This window comes from Grampus griseus (genome assembly GCF_964374135.1).
Source record: "Grampus griseus genome assembly, chromosome: 17".
Taxonomy (NCBI): Eukaryota; Metazoa; Chordata; class Mammalia; order Artiodactyla; family Delphinidae; genus Grampus; species Grampus griseus.
Window position 1 is genome coordinate 30,006,034 of NC_139011.1, and position 19,624 is coordinate 30,025,657.

General features: G+C 36.8%; 1 protein-coding gene across 3 annotated transcripts in view; it reads left to right on the forward strand.

Annotated features, from left to right (window-relative positions):
• The window catches only part of ANGPT1 (angiopoietin 1), a 250,950-nt gene that overhangs the window by 204,810 nt on the left and 26,516 nt on the right, over positions 1–19,624 (forward strand). For all 3 annotated transcript variants that reach the window (XM_082675101.1, XM_082675102.1, XM_082675103.1), the window contains exon 7: positions 6,099–6,265. In XM_082675101.1, the coding sequence (XP_082531227.1) occupies positions 6,099–6,265 (167 nt within the window). The remainder of the gene's footprint in view (positions 1–6,098; positions 6,266–19,624) is intronic.

Here is a 19,624-nt window from a genome sequence, read left to right on the forward strand (position 1 = left end):
TCTTTCACCTAAAGACAAAATAATGACTCCACAAAGAATGGATATAGACCCCTTATGCCAACGCTTATCAGTCACACCCACTTCTGCTCCCTGAATCAGAACTTGCTGCTAGGGTGTACATCCTTTGGGAAAAAGAACTTCTTGGCATGTACCACTTCTTCCTCAGTCTTCCCTGATGTTTTATATGCAGTAAGATGCTTCACTTCTTTCTCAGGCACTGAGTATAGAAATAAAGTTTTATCCCTTCTTCTTTTCTGCCTTTCCTCCCTCCTTCCCTTTATTCTCGTTGACATCTATGGGCTGCCTCTTGCTTCATAAGGTCTCCAGAACAATATGTTAAAATTACCAACACATGAAATTACAAATATATAATGGTAATTTTTAAACCTCTCTCAACATGGAAGATTTGCAATTTATTTGATTCTTAACATTGGCTTTAAGCCTACAAAATCTTTTACCTAAGCTTTGTTTTCACTTAAACTTCCTTATGAGGAGATTAAGCAAAACCTGGTTTATGGATTTGTAAAGATGTTTGCTGAGAGGGAAGTCTGGAGTAGGTTTTTTAAATGAGGCACTTAAGGAACTATATTAACTCCTTCGAGCCATAAGGATACCATTTAGTGGCCTCCAGCAATAACACTTACCAGCAGTACTTTTGCATATAAAGCCCAATCAAGCTAGGAGTTCCAAACAGTACCCCAGTGGCCTAACTTTACAGAAGGTAGTGACTAATGCCCTGGAGACAACCTGTCTTTGTATGGAAAACAATTACCCATATAAACAGAGCTTCCTACTGACAAACAAGTATTTCAGGCTGAGCACAATACCTTCTGGGAGTTCTTTGTTTCTGGAAAGAAATTAAGAGCACATTTTCAACTGCATTTTAAACTCTTCACATTAAAAGGAGAAAAATATATAAGAAGTTTAAAATGCTGAAATAAATCATCCTCTGATCTTTCTTGGGCTGTCTCAGCAGTTAGAGGAGATGCACAATTGAATTGTATACTAAGCACCTTTGGGAAGCCACAGCTCAGTAACCCTGAGTTCTTATCTGTTTTCTTTAATGATTTTATGAAAAGAGATGAAATCCATAGGATACATGGACTGTGTCTGTTTTCAATTGTTTCAGCTATAAAAAGTCAGCACTTCCTATGAGCATTATCAGACAAAAGAAATAAAGTATCAGGGACAATTATTTTATTAACTTGGAAAAATACAAACCAAAACTGAACATTTCTGCAGATTTTGGCAAAAACTAACGAATGTTGGTCTTTCCCCTCTGTGCTTTTTTTTTTTTTTTTTTTTTTTTAGCAAAATGTGGTTTTTAAGGCCAATTTTAAGTCAGTATTAGTTTAAGCTAAATTCCAGGGTCTTTTTTGCCTTTTATTAAAGAGCTAAAGGAGAATTAAAATTGATTAACAATCTCTCTGAATTATGATATCAAAATCTTTCATACAATTATGATTGACATAACTAAACAGTTTTCATGAAAGGATATGGCATAGCATCCTTGGACTTTATTTATGAAAAGGAAGAAATTCTATTTTTATTACTATTGTTTGTTTATTCAATAAGGATTTGCTGCTTTTTCAGTGTCAGCCCTGAATTTTGTATAATATTTTACTTTTATTCTTATGAACGTTGCAAGCTATTTTTTTGGAGTAAAATATAAACCTGTGGTAAGCTGTTATGTGTACAATAATGTGTAAACCTTTTTTTGCTTGTTTGTGCATTGGTCATCTCTGTATTTCAGGCATAAGTATGAATTTTTTCAAGGACAGCCCCATAGTACATAATCAACACTTAACTCCTAATATCTTCAATCTGAAGATGAAGTTTTATCTCTTCCCTTGTACCACTTAGGTAATTTGATCTGGTTAATTTCTTTTTTCTCATTTGCACTTGGAATAGTTATTCTACGTCATAATCCTATGGTTCCCCACCTTTAGTACACAGCACACTCGCCTGGGGAACCTTTTAAATGTACAGATCTGTAAGACCACCCAAGACATACTGAGTCAGAACCTCCATACAGGAACCAAGTCATCTGTATTTTGAAAAAGCTCCACAGCTCTTTCTGATATGCACTGCCAATTGAAAGTAAGTGTCAGAACGATCAGTTTATTAGCATGGGCTTAAGATCTCAAAAATTACCTCTTTTGTAGATCCTAAAACTTTTGAAATGTAGTGAGAAAGAGATTAAAAACTATAGGACCACAGTAGAGTTGAAGAAGACAGCTTCTCTTTAGCATTAGGAAAGCAGAAACAAGAGTAAGAAGATAATCTGTAGACACAAACTATGGTTTGTGTCATAGTTTAGCCCCAGTTGCAACCAGTTGGTTTAAATTTCTTGTTTAATAATTAACTTCTCGGATTAAAATGACAGTACTCATTTGTATAAACCAATATTCAACTTGTCATAAGAATACATTAGTTCCTAGCATCTGAAAGCCATTTAAAGAATTGGTTCATATCGATACCCTTATTAATTCTCAGGCTAAGACAAGACCTGGATTATTTTTGTTCCCTTTCTCGTACAGAGTAGAAAAGAACCTGCTTAACATCATATAGCTTATAGTCTCTTGGGAGACAGGCGAGTAAACAGAAAATTACTATATATTATGATATATTCTCTAATTATAATAAAAACAACTAGATTTTTGTTAAGTGCTTCTCATGCATCAGCACTGAGTTAGATGCTTTAGGTATATTTTCTCACTTTTTCTCGCAACAGTATATATGGAAATGACATTTTAAATCCTTGTTTTGCATATAAGGAAATGGAGGCTTAAAAGTAACAGCAAATGTGTGGTAGAGCAAGTCTTCAAATTGGAGCAGAGAGAGGGAGTAGAAGTTGTTGAATCAAAGCCAAGTCTTTGTTCCTAGGTGTCAGATTCGTGGCCGGCCTGATAAACTAGCCAGTAGACAGTTTACTAATGTTAGGAACCCATTTCCCCTTCTTTCTTGAATTTTTCATCTTCCTGATGAAATGGTTGTTTCTGCATCACTGCACTCAGATATTAGAAGGTTTCTTCCCTACACTATCTCTCTAACAGTCATGTTGATTCCTTGTAGCCAATACAGCATATTTAGAAAGTTTTTTGAGAAGGTGCATGAAATAAAATTTTTGTTTATGAAAGCAAATTTCATTGCTTTCTTTCCAGTTGCTTCTTCCTCTATTTTCAGTCAGAAAAAGCAAACTGTTTAGGAAGGGTTGTTAACCTCCGCTTAGAGGGGGGTACAAACCTGCATGCCAAGAGGGGAATGGAGGCTCTTGGAGGAATGATACAAATGCTTCGCCTTTTCTGAGGCTGGCTGGAGATCACTGTACTTTTCACTAAGCTGGAGAGCTTTTATCCTTGCAACACTTTCAACGGCATGGAAATATTTGATCTAAAACTTAACACTTCATCATTCCCACCCTCCTTATTCACAGTACAATTACGAATCTCTTCTAACTGGCTACACAAAAGAGGGAATCAAGTGGCTATAGAGAGAGTTTTGACATGTCTGAGCTGAGAAGAAATGCAAAGAGAATCCAAGCAGTCTTCTTTTTCTTCCCAGTGGCTGCTGCAACTGAGAATGTGCTAATTCTTTGACTTTCAGTCCCCTGTAACTTTCTGCTTTGCTTATTCATTGGAGAAGGTAAACTTTACTCTTCTCCCTGGTATGAAGCACCAGCTGCCCTAAAAATGTGTAAAATTCTTAGCACATCTTAAATTGCTCTAAGATTTCCTGCCACTGTGGGACTCTTGCAAGGTGTGACTTGAGCATCTTAGGAACAGAGAAGGGAGGCACTGGAGTATGGACTTCATCATCTACCTGTACTCTGAGCTACAGGTAGATAGATGATCTTTGGGGATGCATATAACCACTGCACTTTGGACAAAGGGTGTTCAGTTAATCAAAAACTCAGCTAAATTGAGGAATAACCTTAAAAGTGTACCTCTATATGCTAATACATTTCATTGAAATATAAAAAATATACATTCATTTACCCATGTGTTTATAATGTAGGCTCAAAGCTTGGAATTCTGAGTCAGTGGCTCTTTCATAAAACTTTCCCATAATCAAATGCATCAAATTTCTAGCTTCTGTTTTTTTTAAACTAGAGCAAGTAAGGCATATACAAAGTAATGTACATTAAAAATCCTCTAAAGTTTTATTATTTTCCTCAGTCTTTTAGAGTTGTTGCAACAACATATAGCTCAAAAGCGTTTTTTAGTGATTTGCTTTCATTGAGCAAATCTAAATATTTAAATTAGTTTTTATAAAAAACAAAACAGAACAAAAACTCCTCTTTCCCCACTAATATTTAACTTATTTACATAACATTATAAATCTTATCATTACAATAACAGAACTGGCATAAATGAGTTTGAGACCGAATGCAGTTGGCCTTTGGTAAGTCACTCAATTGGCAGACAGTAGTGCACAAATGTATTTAATACTTTCAGTGTACTCTGGGCATCAATATATTTTAAGTAAGGAATGGAGAATAATGATTCATATGTTAAGTTGGTTAAAGGAGAAATCAGTTAAGAACACTTCTACTGTAGTTGTAATTCTGTAAAGTTGATATACATTAAATATGAAAAGAAACAAATATTTTCCAAATTCTATCTTCTGTGTTGAGAAAATAAGGATTGTTGTGATTATTTTAGTACTTCCCTCATACTTCTTCTTAATACAGATAAAATAAAACTTTTGTTAATGAATACCTCAATGAACCAGAATATGTTTCTTTCTGCAACATAAAAGTATATTATGTGATTACTGGACACCTCCAAGTCTTCCAAGCATGAATGTGCACAAGATAAATGGGGAGTTTGTTCAGATTCAGATTTATGGACTGGCTCTCAGATAGCTTGATTCAAATTGGAGCCAGGAATATTTTTTTTCAACTAGTGCTCCAGTGATTATGATTCAGTTGGGCACTTTAAGAAACAACCCTGAGACACAACCAAATTACCTACAACAAGAATTATGTATTAAGGTTACTTCTCTGAATGCAATTGCAGGGTGCCATAGCCTTTGTTTTCTTCCTTCCTCCCTTTCTTCCATTTTCTTTGAACTTCAGTGAAACATATGGAGTGCCCAGTGTATGCCAGCATTCTACTAGTCTTTGAGGATTCACAGATACAACACAGTTTCTGTCCTCAAGGAGTTCATAGTCTGGTCAGTAAAACAAACCCATATATCAAGAATTACACTGAACTTCAAGTTTTACCAAGGAACACTTTCCGAGGCAATTGTGAATACCCAAAATCTAGGATGCCAGTAGTTTCCTAGGGTTTTAAATTTTCCTATCACTAACATAGCCAACATTAAGAGTTAGCTTTCTCTTGTGTACTTTCTTTTACTCCACAAAGAAAACTATTTTGAACACACTAACAGTGACTGGGATTGCCCTAAAGAGAACAGTGGAACCATACTGAGATTCTGGGGCGGAGCAGCCATCTAGGTTCACTCACTAGCTCTTAAGTGTCAAAATCCTAATCTATTGAGGCGAAGTATTTAAATGATTACAGTTCTGGATTTACAGATTTGCTTATTATTACTTAAAAATGAAAATGTTAAAGCTAGGGAAGTTAAGGGTCTAGTAATCTGTTATTATCTACCCATAATTTGACTTGTGAATAATAATAACAAAAATAATAATAATATTGTTAAATAACTTGTCTGATACTATGCTGATGATATTCATTGAAAAATATTTAAACTATGTTGAAAATATTCCGTTAACTAGTATTTTAGAAACGTTTTCAAAAGCAAGCTGTGATTGAGAAGCATTTACTGGTTAAACCCATTAACCAGATTCATTTAATTCGAAAACATCTCATCTACACAGATTTCTATATCAGAATTTACTGTAATAAAGAGTTAGACATGAGCCTCGATGGGGGGAAACATAGCAGAAAAATACTGAGTGAGTAATCGAAGAAAGTGTATAAAAATATGAAAGAACCAAAAAAAAATATGAAAGAACCATCTTTAATTTTAAAGAATGTTTTTTATTGTTTAGAACATAGCTTAATACTAAACATGGAAAGAGCTTCTCCCTGAATTAACAACTGCATCTCTGTCTTCTTTCACAGGGTTTTGGAAATCCCTCTGGTGAATATTGGCTGGGGAATGAGTTTATTTTTGCCATAACCAGTCAGAGGCAGTACACACTAAGAATCGAGTTAATGGACTGGGAAGGAAACCGAGCCTATTCACAATACGACAGATTCCACATAGGAAATGAAAAGCAAAATTACAGGTAGGTCCTTCTTGGGTGTGGTGTTCAACTGCCTCAGGCCTAGTCATCTAAGAGTTTTAATGGAAAAGTGTGAAAAAAAGAAATGATCAAAGTTATCCTTCAAAATGAAAATCAGGCTGTCTAGGCCTATGACAAAGGGATGCAAAAAACCCTGTAAAGACTTCTTCAAAGCTTTTGATTTCAGTTCTCACAGACTGGTTATTTTTTATTTTTTTTAGAATTTTTTTTTTAATTGGAGTAGAATTGCTTTACAATGTATTAGTTTCTGCTGTACAGTGAGGTGAATCAGCTATATGTGTACCTATATCCCCTCCCTCTTGGACCTCCCTCCCATCCACCCCCCCACCCCACCCATCTAGGTCGTCACAGAGCACTGAGGTGAGCTCCCTGTGCTAGCTATTTTACACGTGGTAGTGTATTTATTCACAGACTGATTATTTTGATGTTGGCTTAAATTCTAGAGGATATGGAATTAATTCAAACATGATATTATTGTTGTTATTTTTATTCTTACTGTTATTGTTATGGAGGTGCAGTGAATTTATACATATAAAACTAATGACAGAGAATTGACTCAAACTCAGGGGCTTGAAATAAATACTTTCTTCTATCAAAAGATTTTTTTTACTTATACTTCCCTTATTTACTTTTCTTAAATTATTTTTTACATTATCTTGAAGGTGACAAAAGAGGAGTAAAATTTTATGTTTGAATGATTTACTAAAAAATAAGGTGAGGCATAATTTAGAATTTTTTGGTCAGTAATGTGAGAGACAAAAATAAAGTCCAAGTAATGGCATCAACATACACAACACATCATTGCGGATTAAAAATAGACTATATACTTAATTGTTAACATCTCTGATTTTTTTTTCAATGAGCAGCTTGTACACTAGAAGAAAATGGTTAATCAAGTAATGCAGGGTGGTAAATTCATTTCACAAACACTTATTGTATTACTTCTATGTTCCCGGAACTCTACTAGGCACTGGCAAACTTGCAGTCAGTGATGAGGTCACTAGTCTCCCAGACCTCACAGTTTAGCTTTGTTACAAACTAGGTCACTAAATAACTGGTTGGCCTTCCTTGAGAACAGGAAGTATATTTCAGTTACTTTTATATCAGTACCCATAAATGCAATACTTGGCACATAGCAGGTCCTTAATAATGGTGTGTGACTCAGTTTTGTAAATTAGATAAACAGTAAATTAGGGTTGCAATGATTTTAAACTCTCGATATCATGGCTACTCTACATTAGTCTTGGAAACACGATTGTGTGCATTAAAGGGTTGGCACACTGCTTCAAACAAAATGCAATGACAGCGACCAAGGCCTTATGCTTTTTTTCCAACCTGTGTGGCCATCTCCTCATAGTTCAGCTGTTTCTGCTGCTATTTGTCTTTTTGAAACATGCCATCCTTTAGGAGTTTAAATCTACAATTCTTTTATGAACACATCTCATTTTATTTTAATGGATTATGTGTGGAATTGGATCCTTGGAGACATAATAAGCATTTTCTTAACAAACGGTGATGATGTCACCACAACAGAAGATGAGAAATAGATCTAAAGAGTCGATAGTCTCATGGTGGGGAGAGAGGGTGTGCATATGGCAACTCAAGAAACCAAAGAAGAGACATTTATAAAATTCAATGGACTGTAAGAAGAAATGTTTCCAAGGAGGTCAATATTTTGAGAATTTTGTAACAAGAAAAACCACTGTAAAACATCAGGGGTACTCTTATGTAAATGTTTTGAGCTGAAACTTGAAACTATATGAAACTTGGCTAATGTCAGACAGCCTGACAATAGGACTAGCAAATAATTAGTCTAGTCTTTTTTCTAGGCTCCTGAAGAATTTGCTTTGGTTCTTTTCCAAAATGTCTCTCAGTTCTTTTGTGTGTGTGTGTGTGTGTGTGTGTGTGTGTGTGCATGTGTGTGTGTGCGCTTATGAGGCTGGGGTGGTATTAAGGGTGCAAAGAGTGGGTAGGTTTAGGAGGGTCGGAGGCATCTGAAGTAGGCTTCAGGGTACGTGGTATGAATGGCATCTGCATGAGGAAGGCACACTTATCTCCTCTTAAAATGCCCGCTGCCCTCACTGAGCATTTCCTGGTCCTTGAACATCTTTGTAATTCTGATCTTCACCCAAATAATGCAGATCTGTGATCAAAAAGCCAAAGTGAGGTGTACACTCTGAGATCTCCATTTTTCTCTCTTGAGAGAATTGTGAACCTTGAGAATCAGAATTATAGATCCAGAAGGAACTTAATCATTTAATGCCAAACCTCTGGTTTTAAAGAAAAGAAGGCTGAGGTTCAGAAATATGTAATATTTTTGTCCAAGGAGGGAAAAAGACTTAAATATGGGATGTTTGGCTCCTTCCTAGTTAGGAGTGGTTTCCACTCTGTAATGCTACTGTAATAAAGCTGGTGGCTCTGGCCCTCTTTCCTGCCAAGACCCAGCAGAAAATAGATCCGTAATCATCACCTTCTCATGCAGTTAAATATTAAGATTCACACTGGCATCAAATGAGAAATTAAAACTCATTAAAACATAATGCCTGTTCTGGTGAAAGCTTAATCAAAATAAGCACACTATAAACTGGCATTATTCACTCTTTCAAAGAAAATCAAACAGAAGCTTGAAAAGGGAAGCTATACACCCTTGTGACTTCCCTCTCCACCTCTATCTTCACTCACACCCAGCACTGATTCTCCAGGCCCAGTAACACCACAGGTGGCCTCAAGTCAGGACTCCAGGTATCTAGCTTTGCTTTTCTGTGCTTGTTCTCATTTCTCTTCCCTCTGAATTAGGTGCCTCGTTGTGATAAATTATTAAAGGAATTAATGCTAACACTTGTGTAGTATTTTATAATCTATGAAATGATTTTTAATATTGTAATCACTTAATCCTTAAAATGAATTTTGAGCTGGGTATTATTAGACACATTTTAAAGATGAAGAAACTGATGAGGCTTTGGTCAATTGACCTGCTCAAATTCAACTAAATTCCAAATAAAATCAAAACTATGGAATTCGGGCTTCCCTGGTGACGCAGTGGTTGAGAGTCCGCCTGCCGATGCAGGGGACACAGGTTCGTGCCCCGGTCCGGGAAGATCCCACATGCCGCGGAGCGTCTGGGCCCGTGAGCCATGGCCGCTGAGACTGCGCATCCGGAGCCTGTGCTCCGCAGCGGGAGAGGCCACAACAGTGAGAGGCCCGCGTACCGCAAAAAAACTATGAAATTCATGGTGGGGTTTTTTTCTTCTGTTTTTACATTTTCTATATTTTTCCTCTTACAAATTAAATTCAGAAATTTTTGCATTTTCTTTTTAAAAATATTTTATCTTAATAGAAATTATATTTTGAAAACTCTTGTAATAGTTGTGGCCATAATGTATAAACCAAAAAAATTTTTAAATAGATCTTTCTCATGCTCTAGACACATATTGATTTAGAGTAAATGTTGTGAATAGATTGATGAGCTTACAAATGTACATGTAATACACATATTTTCCTTTTATTCTCCAAGGAAAGTCCAAATGATTTTCTCAGATAGAAAATAAAATCTGTAGAACCCAAGAGAATATAAATAAGAAAAAAACAATAATGTGAGAGTGTTATGATAAACACATCACGTGCAATAACACACAGTCAACATGAAATTACTAAATACTTCCTCTAGAGAGGCAGTATTATCCAGATCCTCGTCATCTAACACCCAGATGGTTATAAAGCCTTCCTGCCTCCAGTCTTGATGCTCTCAGATATACCTTCCACGCTATTATTGAGATGTTTTTTCTGAAACACAATCTGACTTGGGCTCTGCCATCCTTCACATATTTCAACAGTGTTCAAATATCTACAGGTTAAAGTCTGCCACCTAAAACTCTTCCTGTCCTGGTCCTACCTACTTATTCAGCTATTACTATCATATTGTTCCCCCAACCTCACCCAATCAGATACCCCCTTATTGTGATTATGATCCAGAAACTACTTGCAATTTCCCTTTACCACCCACGCCTTTGTTTATGCTGTATCCTTACCCTATACATATAAACCCAACTTTGGATACATCTTCTAAATCTTTAAGATTTTCCTTTATTTCAGGAAGTCTTCCCTGATACCTACTATGGTATATGCTCCGATGTGCTCATCTATATCCTCCCTTCAGAACTGAAGCACTCTTTCTCCCACTTCCTGGGAACATTGCTGGCTAACAGCTTGTAGCCAAGGTCCCCTGCCTGGGTATGCCTATGACTGAAGAAAGTCATCTCATTCAAGGTCACTGCTTCTTCCTACAGACAGATTGCATCCAATGACTGGTCAGTATAGGAGTCTATGAAGGACCACTTGCCCTAATTGAGGACAATTCTGAAGGCTATCCAAGGTCCAGAATTTCACTTGAGATTAGCTGAGATGTTCACTGTGATTGCATGTGAGCCCATGCAGCTTCTCCCTCTGCCACTGGAATCGATCCTAAGATCATTCACCTATAAATATCCCTACACTGATTTCCCAGAGAAATGCATCACCTTCATTCTCAGGTCAATTTGGATGCTTTGTGGTCCCATAGATGCATAACAGTCTGTGAATAACTATCCAGTATCCACATTCTATTATGTCATTAACAAGTATTTATTAAATAACTGTGTGTATGATCTGTCCCACTAATTTCTAAGTTTCTAGAATATGGAAACCATTTTTATCAAAATTCAAGATATATACCTAAGCCAGCCAAATTATTATTATTATTTTTTTTTTGCGGTACGCGGCCCTCTCACTGCTGCGGCCCCTCCCGCCGCAGAGCACAGGCTCCAGACGCGCAGGCCCAGCGGCCACGGCTCACGGGCCCAGTCGCCGCACGCGGGATCCTCCCGGACCGGAGCACGAACCCGCGTCCCCCGCATCGGCAGGCGGACTCCCAACCACTGCGCCACCAGGGAAGCCCTAGCCAAATTATTGCTAATAGTTATTAGTTACTATTTGTTGAATACATGCTATGCACCAGACACCTTGTTTTACATAAGAAAATTGAGGTGTGGTATTTCGCATAAGGTCACAAGTACTAATATGAGTAGAAGTCACAATTTGAGCTTTGATCTCTAACTGCCCATCTTTTGGCCATCCCTCAATAAAAGGAAATCCATCAGTTAATTGCTGGAATTAAATATACTCAAAGCATATATTCTAAGAGATAAAATATGTTTCTTCTAACCCCACTTCTGTCTTTAATAATCTGAATGTCTGCAGACACATTATCTCATCTCTCAATTTTCTGTCCTATAAATTAAAGTATTTATAAAGCTCCTTGCAGCTCAAAACTTATTAACTAGAATAAAATTACTTTTATGTATACATGTCTTTTTTATTTTTTTCCCCTTCAGTTCTTTGATAAGTGATTAAATTTTGATCTCCCTAAAAATACTTCAGTAAGATTTTCCGTCAGTTTAGGGCTTACAATGACCTTTTTCTTCTCATAAAAACTTTGCTGGTCTTTGCTGGTCCTAATACTTAGAGCTAAAAAACAAATACATAACTGCCACCACATCCAATGCTTAAAAGAAATAAATGTTTAATTGTGGGTTTAGGGAGATGCTGTGATCTACTGGAAAGAGCTCTGGAATAGGAATCAGAAGAAGTCTGGCTTCACTATCCATAAAGCCAGTTTGGTTGTATCAGTCAATGTTCAGTTACGGAAGCAAAGCCATGATGAGTATTATGGAAATAAGGGATTTATTATACAAATTCCACCTTACACAAATGTGAGGTGAGCTGGGAAAGTGAAGGTCTGGAAGATGAAGGTGGATAATCAGAGGAAGGGTCACTAACACATATACATGAACCCCAGTGTGGTAGTGGACAAGCTGAAGCCAGCAGGAAAATTCGAGAAACCAGGCACGTCCAGCTACCAAATCCAGCTACCAGCTTAGATCTCACAGCAGGGGAGATCTAAGAAAAGCCGTAGCTACGTTACCTAGGGTTGTGCAATCAGGCATCTGGTGTTGAGTCTGGACAGATTGCCAGCATGGGGGAGGCAAGCTGGATGCAGAGTGGAAGAGAGCACAAGCTGAGAACTGCTGGGCACCTCTGACCCTGAACATCACCATACCTAATGATAATCTGAGTTGGACCACTGCTTTACTTCCACCGTTCAAATCTCATACAAAGTCCTCTTGGGGCCAACTCTAACTTGGAACTGTACAAAGAAGGAGAGTCTGAGAAACACAGTTCTCAGATTAACCAACTTGACAGTAGCACAATCTAGCAATACCTTGGGCAAATCACCTAATACTTTTATACCTCAATTTTCACATCTTTAAGTGGGAATAATGTCCACTGTCCTGTAGTTCTCACCATTTTTTATATGGATCCAATCAGAAAGAATATGCAAACATACTTTGTATTGGACAAACTTAAGTGCCATATGACTATGAAAGATATGTTTTATTATTTAATTCGATTTTTATCACACCCAGGAAGTTTATTATTTATTCAATAAAAATTTAGTATGTTTCTATATTGAAATCTAACCCCCCAACCACGGTCCCAAAAATGTCTTTTACTGATTGGTACTTATCTATTTACTTGTTTGGATTCAGGACCCAGCTCAGGCTCACTCATTGCATCTGCGATCTCTTTAGTCACCTTTTACCTAGAGCAGTTACCTACCACACACTTGCCATTAGTATTTTTTTTTTTAATGCAGATCAGTTTTCCTCAGAAATGTCTCTTTATTAATTTATCTGATTATTTCTTCCTGATGAGATTCAAATTAAATCTTTTTGACAAGAATGCTAAATAAACGATACTGTGTACTTCCCATTTTATCACATCGGAAGGTACAGAAGGTCATTTTGTCCCATTATTGGTTGGGTTAAGTTTAATCACTTAAAGTTTTGCGGGGTTTTTTACAATGGAATATGTAGTCTCAAAGAAGATTCTTACAAAATGTCATAAGTTATAAAACACATAAAGCTGATCTATGTTGATTGAAGTGGTTGTGGGGACTTGCTACAATATCCCTTTGGCCTCCCCCTTGCTAGTGCCTCAGACATTTGTAGAGTACATTGTATTATATTATCATATCTGTAAAAGTAACGATTTACCAATTGGAGATAAATTTTGCATGTGATTTTATCAAGTGACTTTACATGTTAATTTTTTCCATTCTTGGTTACAGTTTGTTCCCTAAAGTTAACTCCTTTGTCTTTTTGTATTAACTCGATTAATAAATCCTCTATCACAGATAGTATAATGACAAACTTACAGATAGCCCTTCTTTGAACCAATAGAAAATTTGTATTCGCGAAGTCTGAATGATAGTGTTTCACTATTTAATGTACATTTTAGATTATAATTATAATCTTACCATAATATTTATAATGCACAGTTTGGTGATTTTCTTCTCATTTTATTATCTCCTTATTATTTGTTGGGGGTGAATGATACTTTCAGGGTAGAACTATGGCTATGCTAAAGCCTCATTCTGGAAGAGATTCCACATGAAGAGATGAATACGATGTTTAAACAAAATTACCAAAAAAAAAAAAAAACCTTGAAAATAATTTGGCCATTAAACATCTTTTTGTACAAAGTTTATTTTTGGCCAGGATCTTTATTGGGAAGCAGTTTTATGTAATGGGTAAAATATTGTATTGGGAATCAAGAGACATGACCTCTAGACTTGGATCTGTAGTTACTTTTCTGAATGACCTTGGACGAGTTACTTCACTTTTCCAAGTTTCAGGTCCTCAGAAGTAAAATGAGGATGTAAGGATGAAGTCTTTTTAATTCCAAAATCCTTTTTTTCAATCATTAAAGTATTCCCATGCCATGTGTATATTTCAAGGACAAAACAAATCAGTGTGGATTGAAAAGAATTCTCTTGAGCCTCCCACGTAAATTTAAGCCTTGCATTTTCGTAGGTATTGCAAAACTTGTTTCACTTTTTAGTGAAATGTTTTTCATTTCTCTGATCCTCTGGGCTCCACTGTCCTGGCTGGAACCAGTAGCAGATGTGTTGAAATACTAAGAGGAAATTTATTTCTTACAGCAGTTCTGGACTGATCAAGGTAGGCAAAAAAATATATAGGGAATCTCCTGGCAGTTTCTACCCTCTTGAATTTTTAGCCTAGATATCAAACCTAAGGCTTTAAGTAGTTTTATTTGTATTTTCAAATAATTTCTCCAACTTGGGAGGTGTATTACTTTTATTTAGACTACGATTTTTGTTGTGGTTATACTTCCTAAAACAGAGAAGGAATTTTTGTTTGTTTGTTTGTTTCTTTTGCGGTACGCGGGCCTTTCACCGCTGTGGCCTCTCCCATTGCGGAGCACAGGCTCCGGACGCGCAGGCTCAGCAGCCATGGCTCACGGGCCCAGCCACTCCGTGGCATGTGGGATCTTCCCGGACCGGGGCACGAACCCATGTCCCCTGCATCAGCAGGCGGACTCTCAAAAACTGCGCCACCAGGGAAGCCCAGAAGGAATTGTTTTATTCAACAAAATTTGTATTTTATACTCCTTGACTGAGATGAAATATTCAAGAGGAAGAAGGCATGGTCCTACAAAGTCACTCTGTACCTTCTTCAGGCCTTATAAAGATCAGGAAATCTCTTGACTTTAATGCAGATTAATGTCAGTCTCTAGAGTCTTAAATTTTTCTAAGACAACAAAAGCAAATGCCTTGGTGCTGCTAGGTCTAAGTATTCCCAGGATTCCAGCTCCAGAATGAGTAATGCTGGGACTCAGACAACTGCTGTCCTAGAAACTTATAGGTTGGCAGAAATCGCTAGAATCAGCTAATGCTGCCTCCAGGAAATAATCTAGGGAGATGTCCTGCGATCCCACTGCTGGGGGTCCTCCTAAATGTTGGCCACCACTGAAAAGATGAAGGCTGTATCTTCAATGAAGAAAATATTGGTTATTTTCTATTCTGTGCTATCCTAGGGTAAAATATCCAGAGATATTTTAGTCATGTACGTGTGTGTTCGTGTGTGTTCACACATGTCTATACTCGTGTGTGATGGGGCTAGGGGAAGGGATAGACAGTAGACAGACAAACAGGCAATTATAATGCCATGAACATAGTGAGTTTGGAGATAAAGACAAGTATGGCATGAATAGGGAGACCTAACCAATTTTAGGGGCTTGGGAAGGCCTCCAAGGGGTAACCTAAGTTGACATAAAAATGACAAATTGGAATTAGCTGAAGAAATAGTTCAAGTTGGAGATCGAAGAGTGAATAGCGTATGTGAAAGCTTGTAAGTGAGACCCAGCATGTCTTGTTAGGCAAACTGCAAGTAGTAAGGTGTTGTTTAAGCACAGAGTGTAAAGGGATAATGATGAAGTGTGATGCTAAGAGCAAAGAGGAGAGCCAGACAACTAGTAATATGTGAGAGACTTAGGACTTAGCCTCTAAGGGCAGCCCATCTGCATAGTCTTTTCTCACATCCCAATCAATTTTTTTTTCACTCAGTGTTTTTATTACTCTGTTCAATAAATATGAGTAACAACAATGTGCAAGACACATGGGTGAGACAAATCCACAAAACTCAACCCGTATCCTTCAAGAGCTTAACATCTTTCCTGACTTGATTTTCTTTATCCTTTAAGTCTTAGCTCAGACTGTAGAGCTCTGCTTTTTATATTGGGTAAGGAGCCCCTTCTGTGTGCTCTCCCTGTGCTCTGTGCCTACCTTTATCAAAGTCCTTATCACACGGGGTTGTAATGGGCTATTCTTTCTTATTAAACTGCCACCTCTAGGAGGGCAGGGACCTCTCCACAATGCTTGGCATACGTCTGGAAAGGAAGCACTTTCTAATAAATATATGAAAGACACATCAACAAAGGTATCTTTTGTGCATTCAGCAAACACAACTGATTACTATATGACAGTTATTGATATAGATGCTAGAAATTCGGAGATCAAGTCAAATTCCTGCCCTCGGAGGTTTATGGAATAGAATGGAAGCATATGGCAGTTTCCATGTAAGGTTTTTAATAAAGTGCTGTGTCCTTTAGTTTCTTGGATTGTTGCTTGGATGAGATTCATTTCCCTGATCTATTCAACTGCAGTCTCTTCTGTTTATTTATTTATTTTTTACCTGTAAAAGTTAGGCAAAAATTTCTATATTGCATCATGCCAAGCAAATGAAATAAAATAAACACACAGCATACCTTATTCCTTAGGCCAATTAATCCTGGAAAAGGATGCTGTGTTGCTGTCACCAGTAAGTAGTTTGTAGGCTACAAGGACTAGGTACTCTGCCTGCAATTTTGATAGCTGCCACTTGGTGACAGTAAACTTTGATATTTTTAGAACTCACGGTTAAATAACTGAGAGCTTATCAGAAAGTACAAGATTCAGTTAATTATATTTTTTGAGTAAAAAATTTTTAAATAATGAAAATGACAATATAAAATATTGACTACCCTGTAACTAATACAGTGCTTTTTCTGTCTAGATGATCTATTTCTTTTCGAGAGCCTTTACTCATTTCAACCAGAAGCACTTATAAAACCATTTAAAATAATCATGACAAGTATCAACAAATATCAACATTAAATGCTCAACTATAAATTCTGTGCCGATAGTATCATCATAACAATCAACTTTAACTAATATTAATTGAGCATTTACTCCGTGCCAAATATTTGCAAAGTGCTTTGATATGTCTCTTTTGGTACTAACACTACAAATGCCAGTGCTTATGCTGGTCTACTCATTCTCTTTTGAAAGAATCAAAAGTGCTATTTTATTACCTGCCTCAATTAGAAGCTCAGCTAAACACTTGGATAAAGAATAATTTTAGTCTTATTCATTTTTAGGCTGCAAATGAAAAACACTTCTTTTCCCTCACATGTGCTTATGATCAATTCTAGAGAGAATTTTCCAGATCTGAAGATCAGAAGTCATTATATAAACAACTGGAGGTCACAACATTTTTATAAAATAATTATTTTAATGAACTATGCTTTAAAAATAGCAGATGTGTTAAAGATCAAATGAATAGTTTGCACCTGTTTATAATCTGATTTTTCAACTACACCTAGTATTCTTTCTTAGCAGAATAATTACATCTGAATATTGTATGCTTCTTTAACATCACCTAACCTAAAGACATTAAGTCAATATTTCCTTGGCTTGTTAATAGTAATTATTAAATATGTAGTTGTCCAATATTCATAATTATTTTATTTCTCTCTTAACTGGATACGGTTTTGCTTTAATTTACATAACTTCACTAAAATTACTCTCTTACAATTCTTTTGAAATCAGAGTCTGCATTCATTCATTTATCCAGCCAGCCAGCCACCAAATTTTTATCATGTTGCTGTTATTTGCCTGGTACTACTCAATTATTTCCAAACTTGAGTGTGCATAAAGTCAACTAAGATGTTTGTCTAAAGTGTAGATTTTTGAATCTCACATCCAGAGATTCTGATCCTGGGATAGAACCTAGGTATCTCAAGCCTACCAAGTATGCCCAGGTGATGCTGATGCAGAAATAACACTTTAATGACACTAAAAGGACGCATCATCCTTGCTGGTCTTGTGGAGCTAATAGTCGAAGAGAAGGAAGGAAACATGGGAGGGATAGTTGGCTTAAAGTAAAAGTTTCAGCTGCAGTATGTTTTAGCATGCCTGTTTGGTTTTTTGTTTTGTACTGTTTTGGTTTTTGATCAAGGAATCATAGACCTTTTCAAAAATTTGCTGGAGCTACGCATCTTCTCCCCAGAATAAATGAACAAGCACAAAATTTTGCTCACATTTATGTATGATTCAGCTCCACAATAAGAACTCTTGGAATTAGGCTATAGTTGGGCACTAAAGAAAAGCGGTGAACTTGGCTGGGGTTGAGGATGGATTGGGGTACATTGGAGGAGACTGAAGGGGACCAGGAAAGGCTTCGTGGAGGAAATTCTTGGTTATTTGTGAAGTATGAGTAAGTTCTCGTGAGGCATATGTGGAGGATGGTGGTAGGAGGGAAGTGTTGAGATTCCAGCCAGAAGGAGCAATGTGGACAAAGACCCAGAGGTGGGAGAGAGCCTGCCTTAGTTAGACAAGAGCAAGTGTCTTGTATGTAGAGGTTCGCTGTGCTACAGAAAACGAAGGCCATATTACATGATAAGGAGTTTGGACTGTGTCTTAAATTAATTGTGGAGAGAAATAAGCACACTGATGATTTTGGTCAACAGAAGAATCTGTTTATGCATGCTGGAGCCTTATTTGCAGAACTTATAGCAACACATTGTCCAAGTACAACAAGAGAAAGTATTTCCTCTTTGCAAAAAACCTCAGTGTCTCTCAATGGTTTTCAGCATTCTACTCACCCCTTCCTCTTCCTCTATCTTCCCTTAGGGGATCCTGGAAATAAAGGTTCTTGCTGCTTTTTAAACAGAAATAAAAATGAGAACAGATCTACCTCCCTTGAACTTGTTTACGCACACACACACACAAAAAATTACCAGTTTCAATCGTAAGTTTTACAAGGTCCTGACTTAATTTTTAGTAAAAAAGCAAACCCATAAACTCTCTGAGATGGCTGTCAGCCTGGTCTTTTAGGCACCAGAAGAGGTCTGGTCAGTGAGCCACTCGCTCGGAACTGATTCTGTCAGCCACACGTGACGCCAAGGGAACTGAATTAAGTTTAAGGGACTGTGTGTTCTTTACAGGGGTCTTTAGTGCCATGTAATTCATTTGGCACTCATTTTTTTTAATGTATCCTTAGAAAAGGAAGAAATACTAGAAGAACGTTATTTTTATTTAGAACTAAAAACAGAGAATCGCCACAGTGTATATTTCTGAACTTTGAGAAGTATGGTTTCATTGTCACAGCTTTCATGAAAATTGTTTGTTTGTTTTTTTTAATGTACGGAGTAGAGTGTACTCTTTCAGCACTGTGCAAAAGCACTCAGAGACAACAGAGTGTGAGTTCACTATCTTTTTTTTATGGAGGAAGAATTTATCATGAATTTTGAACAAATGCAATCGTCATATCACTGAGAAAAACTGAGAACTGTATTTTACTGGGGTTTTGAAACGAGTCGCTGTTAACAATGTATCGTGTGTCAAGAGTTTGAGAATACCTGGGTGGTTGATAAACTCATTTTCATCAAAGTTATACATTATATTAATATTTATAAGTCAAGGAAGGGACATTAAAATATATGTTGTCAAAACTTAGATGAAAAATTTGTGTAAAATTTAAACATGTATAATGAAAGCTGATACTATATAAAACAATCATAATAGAATCAGGGAATAAGTGAAACTGGGTTCTCTGAAGTTTCTCATTATTTGGGGCTGAGGTTTTCTATAACTCTGGAAATGTATCTTTCTTAATCACAACA